General features: G+C 44.8%; 1 protein-coding gene across 2 annotated transcripts in view; it reads right to left on the reverse strand.

Annotated features, from left to right (window-relative positions):
- Positions 1 to 989: 989 nt before the first annotated feature.
- Slc17a4 (solute carrier family 17 member 4) overlaps positions 990 to 6,004 on the reverse strand; it is a 17,811-nt gene continuing 12,796 nt past the window's right edge. For both annotated transcript variants that reach the window (XM_013349093.1, XM_005354960.2), the window contains 4 exons: positions 5,191 to 5,323; positions 4,967 to 5,114; positions 3,725 to 3,815; positions 990 to 1,651 (listed from right to left, as the gene is read on the reverse strand). In XM_013349093.1, coding sequence (XP_013204547.1) covers positions 1,523 to 1,651; positions 3,725 to 3,815; positions 4,967 to 5,114; positions 5,191 to 5,323 — 501 coding nt within the window. In that variant the 3' untranslated portion in view covers positions 990 to 1,522. The remainder of the gene's footprint in view (positions 1,652 to 3,724; positions 3,816 to 4,966; positions 5,115 to 5,190; positions 5,324 to 6,004) is intronic.

Genomic DNA, 6,004 nt, shown 5'->3' on the forward strand with positions numbered 1-6,004 from the left:
ATAACCTCCTCTCTGCCTAGTTTTCTCTTATTCACTCCTGATCTTTCTTCTTCAATCACTTCCCGGTCAATTCTGCTCTTGTTCACGCCTGCCTTTTCTCTCTTGCCACCAAGCCTTTGCAAATGCTGTGGATCTTCCTCGGGGGTCTTTCCTAGAACATTCGTTCCATCAGCCTCCTACATCAGGTGATCTTCAAACACCAGCTCAATTGATGCTGTGTAATGGTGGTGGCCATTACACTCACCCTTAAATAAGTGCATGGCACTTACATATTCTAGTAAGATGTGCCCCTCTTTCTTACATAGTCCACAGCTGTCACTGCACACTCGCTTGTGATACTGTCATTAAAGCCATCTATCCCCCTGTGGTAGTGAGTTATTTCAAGCTGTGCATGGCTGTGTATGCCTGTCATGTCTCCATACACACTAATGTATTCATTAATATTCAGTTAGTGTTTGAGTGTTTATGTTCTCTTTTGTTGTCCGTGTGGATTCTTAGTGCAAAGAAACAGCATACATCACCATACACACTCTCTAAACATTAGAAATGAGCTGGAGCAAGCATGCGTCTTACCAACATTTTTAGAAGACATTTGACACTGAATGAGACCCATTGAACAGTGGCTGAAACCACAAGAGTCAGAGAAGCAGGCAAGGAGCAGTCATTGTGAGACTGATGCTGGAAAGCGGTACATGAGGAGATCAGAGTCACACAAGCCCGTGTCTACTCCATAAGAGATTTGCACAGATCCACATCCCAATGAAAGGTCCAGGTCAGAGTGGTCAAAAAGAAGGTATCTGTGGAAGAGTTGATCCAGAGAGTGCCTGAGTGGTGTTTATGTTCCAGAAGTGGTTTTGATCCAAAGCCAAGATCCACAGACGGGAAACTGTCTAGAATGGTTGAATTGTACTGCCCCTCTTGTATTAGGAAGGAAGTTGATTCATTTTTACACAATAGATTCACTCTTCATTGTTCTTTATTCTGATATTCTTAGACACTCTGCACACACCAAGACTCACAATGGCTCTTTAACCCTCTCACTTAACATGAGAGCCACTGTCCACTTTGGCCTCCTGCCCCTGTAGATGTTCTGTTGTCCAGGTTGTCAAGTCTCTATTGCTGGCAGCTTACAGAGTTCATGGTACCACTCTCCCATGGTTTCAACACATCACTCCTGTACTTCTGACTTCCTCTTCAGTTTTATTGCAAATTATCTTCCAACCCCTGATGCTTTTACCATGGCAACAGGGGAAAGTATAGAGGATTCATAGAAAGTTGGACACACCTGTGCTACCAGGAGCATACAGTTACAGTTCTAAACAACCAACCGTTCCCTTCCCTTGTGAGACCTCCAATTGTGTGTGTGTGGGGGGGGAGGAATGCCTTTAGTATCATCTAGCCAGGATCTCTGAGATGACCCTGGAACAAAGCCCCTTTTGGTTAGATGTCTTTAGCAGCCAAGTAGTCACAAAAGCAGGTCTTTGAAGGGAAGTATCAGGATCTCACACATTGCTCACTCTTCTCAGAGATGGGTCTGTTCCTTAGCCCAGTCCTGGACCTCTGCTTGGCCGAAGACGAGGTAGAAGAGCAGGCCTACAACATCAATAGCAGCTGCCAGTAAGAAGACATTTCTCCAGCCAAGCTCTGGATCCTGGAGGCAGGAAACTACTTGTTAGCAATGGTGGCCTACTTCTTGTGCCCCTGGTTCAGAAAAGTTGGGGTGCTATGTCTTGATGCTCCTTCTCCTAACTCAACCCAACCGCCATGACACCCATCTTACTCCTGGAATATACTGCTGCGTGTGTAACATTAGGCCATCAGTCCCCTCTTCCCCCAGCTAGAAAGCATTTCCCACCAGACATTCTTTTGACTCACTCCCTCACTTCTTTCCAGTACTTGCTTAAAGTCACCTTTTCAGAGAGTCTGTCTTTGGCCACATTGATAAATTGGTCTTGTTTCCTACTCCCCGCTTCTCTCAGCACTTACCACCAGTCCGTCTGTAATTTACTTCAGTTTTCTGTCAATTGTTTTTCATTGTAGATTTAATGGGACAGGGTTAGGACACTTTTGTGTGTTTGTTTGTTAAAACCATGGACATAATACACACTAACATTTAATAGTTTTTCGAATCAATGAATGAATGACTAAGTGAATGAACTAATCAGTCAGTCAAGTGGCAAGAGAAACAAGGTCTATATGAGAATTTTCACTTTAACCAATCCCTAATAGTGTGTTTTCAGAGACTAGAAAGCTTCGAGGCAAAAGGGGACTTGATAAAGTCCATTCTTTGCTAATCTCCTGCCTTTTTCTGAGCTATTAATAGAAAGTTACGGGAAGCTTAGAAGTGAGATTTTCATAAATCTCACAGACATCCTTTTTCCATGTGAAAGGTATGTCTATATAATTCTTAGGTAATGTTCAAGTTATCAGGTTTAATTATATATTTATTCTTACTTTTTTCTTCTTTTAGAGATTTGTTTGTAAAACAGGGTCTGACAATGTAGGCCAAACTGGCCTCCCAAGTGCTGGGATTACAAACACGCACCACATTGCTATGCTTATTTATTTGTTTATTTATTTATTTGGTTTTTCGAGACAGGGTTTCTCTGTGGCTTTGGAGCCTGTCCTGGAACTAGCTCTGTAGACCAGGCTGGTCTCGAACTCAGAGATACGCGTGCCTCTGCCTCCCGAGTGCTGGGATTAAAGGCGTGTGCCACCATCGCCCAGCTTGCTATGCTTATTTTAACGATGGAAAAATGCAACTCTGATGTGGGATTCCCCTCTGTATGCTGTAATTACCATTCCTGAATAAAGAAAACTGTCTTGGGCCTATGCAGGGAATAGAGGTAGACGGGGGAAACTAAACTGAATGCTGGGAGAAAGAAGGAGGAGTCAGGAGAGAAGCCATTTAGCCCCACCAGAGACAGATGCCAGAAGCCACAGCCATGTGGCGATACCCAGATTAATGGAGATGGGTTAAATTTATATGTAAGAGTTAGCAATAAGAAGCTAGAGCTAATGGGCCAAGCAGTGATTTAAATAATATAGTTTCTGTGTGATTATTTCTGGTCTGAGCTGCCGGGGGGCTGGGAAACAAACAAGTGGTGTCCTTCAACACAACTCCGGGATGGAGGCTTCAGAATGAAAACCAGCATCCCAGCAGCACTGGTCCTGGGTTCTTCTGCTCTGACTGACGAGCAAGGCGTTTAATGAACACCCAGGAGCACAGGTGTGAGGTGCGGGGAGCTTTCCCCTCTGCCATTCATTAAACATCTTTTCATCAATTTCCAAAGACTTGTTAGCTTCCTAGACAGAAAACCATCTCATCCTGGGTTTCCCAGAGCATTCAAGATGTTAACACTGAAAACCTCCCCAAAATCCTGAGAGCACTCAGTTTGAGGCAAACTACACTGAATGATCATACAGTACTGTAGGAGAAACGCTATGAACATTACTGGATGTAGGACGTTAACATGAGAGGCTCATCCTGTAAGAATTCACAAACCATAGCCCTTGGCCCCGAGCATTCTCACACACACCAAACCCACAGAATATGGAGTTTCCCTTCATAAGCTGAGCTGGGAATGAAGGCTTATTAAGGGCTCCAGACGCATGAGCTTTGAGTTCTTCCTCACTGAGGAACTAACAGCACCTTAGATTGACTTCTACTAACTACCGCTATTCAGTTTCTCTCACTGATATTTCTGACAATGTTTAATCTTACCTGACCAATAAAAAATCCAGCAGCAGTAGGAGCTACGGCTCCCGCTATATACGAAAAGATTTGCAGTAGTCCTTTGAGAAAGCCAGCGTACCTGGGAAGGGGGAAGTCTCAGGTAAGCAAAGGTTTGCATTCGCTGTCCTATCTCTATGTTAATCTCTGGGGAGGTTTAGAGTGGTGCATATTAAACATGAACACCATATGCTAACTAATGATCCTTATACTCCCATGCTACAGGCTCAGCCTTTCAGGGGTAGTCTATGCTAACATGTCAACTTCTTGGCTCTTGCTATTGAGGCCAATGTTGTAGCCCTGTTTCGGGATAAAATGCCTCCTCCTCCTGCGTCCAAGACCTTCGTGGGATGACATGGCTGTTCTCTAGACCAGCCTTTCTCCTACATGTCTCAGGGGCCATTGTGTAAAGATGAAACAGTTCCTGTTGCCCGGATTAGACCCCAGGAGCTTTATGTCTGGTCTCAGTTCTCTCTAGCATGACTCACACCAGAGATAATGATTCTTTCCTTTGGTTCTATGTCTTGCCCCTTTATTTTTGTGGGTGTATATGTGTTCACATGTGTGCCGGTATGCACGTACATATGGGCGCTACAAGTGGAGAACAGAAGATGACCTTGGGTATCATTCTTCAGTTGTCCATATTTCTTTCAGAATATTGTCTCTCATTAGCACAGAAACTGCTCAGTAGGCTAGGCTAGCTGCAAGCAAGCCACAGGGATCCGTACCTCTTGCCAGCTTCCCAGCACTGGGATTGCAAGTGCACATACCTGCCTTGTTTTATTTTACTTTGTTTTATTTTAATTTTTTGCAGCACGAGTTCTGGGGATGGAACTCCAGTCCACATGCTTGCCTGGCAAGTATTTACCAACTGAGCCATTTCTCTCAACCCCTTTCCCCCCTTTATTTAAGCTCCACATGGACCTCCATGATGGGATCTCTTGAGAACTTTCAGTAACCAATCCAATGGCCCTGCTGCATTCTTTAGCAGAGACTTACAGGCGAAGTGTCCGCATGGCCACAGACTGCTCTTGTTTCAGCTAGGAAAGGTGGCATTCACAATGGCTGACTAGCCTAGAGTCCCTTCCAGGAACTGTAGAGACGTAGCGCTGATATTACTGTCCCTGTGACCTGATGCATACACTATCTTTCACCTTTGCATCAGATCAAGGGTAGCTAGGGTTCCTGGACTTGAACTGAGCTTCTATGAGGATGAGGCAAAAGGGTCCCTACCTTGGAGCAATATCTAAGAAGTTTATGAGGGCCCCTGAGTCGCAGAGGCTGCAGAAGACAGACGACAGAACCAAGAAGGCCATTGTGGTGCTGCGGCTAGAGCTGACCCACGGCAGGGGCACGAGGATCCCAGATGAGACAAGGACCCCTGCAGCAGAACAAAAGCCATAAAAAAGGGGGCTCCAGAGCTCCCACAGTCGCCCAGCATCCAGCTTGGCCCTTACCTATTGCAGTGAAGAGCTTCCTGATAGTCACGAGTCGGAGGATTTTCCTGGAGAGGAGAAAATCTGCCAGTAGTCCCCCCAGGATAATGCAGACACAGCCAAACACGAATGGCAGGGCCGACAAGATTCCGCTCTGGAGATTGGAGATAGTTAAGTACAAGCAGTCACAGCGCAGCACTTCCCCGCTGTGGCCCCGACTGATCCTGAAGGGATGGCCCGGGTCTGTGGCTTTGCATTTTACACACATCGCTTCCAGTGCAAATGAAATTCTTTGTTACTAGAATTGTAACTTAACTGTAGTTCTGGAGGGGAAATGCGCACATAACTCAATCTTCTTAATTTTTTTTTTGACAGAAGGTCTCACTATGTAGTCCTCACTGACCCAGGATTCACTATGTAGAGCAGGCTGGCTCAAACTCACACACATCTTACAGCTTCTGCCTCCCAAGTGCTGGGATTAAAGGCATGCACTACCATACCTGCTTTCGATAATTTTAATAAAATGATAAGCACTCTCTTCATATATAAAGATCACTTAGAAATAGTTATTTTAAAGATTTGGAGCTAGGCTTGGTGGTATATGCCTGGAATCCTACAGTAAGGAGGTAGACATAAGAAGACCTGAATTTGGGGGACAGCTACGTAGTAAATTCCATGCTAACCTAGGATACTTAGTGAATCCCTATCTCAGGGGAAAAAAAACATCAAGAAAGAAAGAAAGAAAGAAAGAAAGAAAGAAAGAAAGAAAGAAAGAAAGAAAGAAAGAAAGAAAGGAAGGAGAGAAGGTGGAAGAAAGGGAGGGTTACAGAGTCAG

The sequence above is a fragment of the Microtus ochrogaster genome, chromosome 16 (assembly GCF_000317375.1).
Source record: "Microtus ochrogaster isolate Prairie Vole_2 chromosome 16, MicOch1.0, whole genome shotgun sequence".
NCBI lineage: Eukaryota > Metazoa > Chordata > Mammalia > Rodentia > Cricetidae > Microtus > Microtus ochrogaster.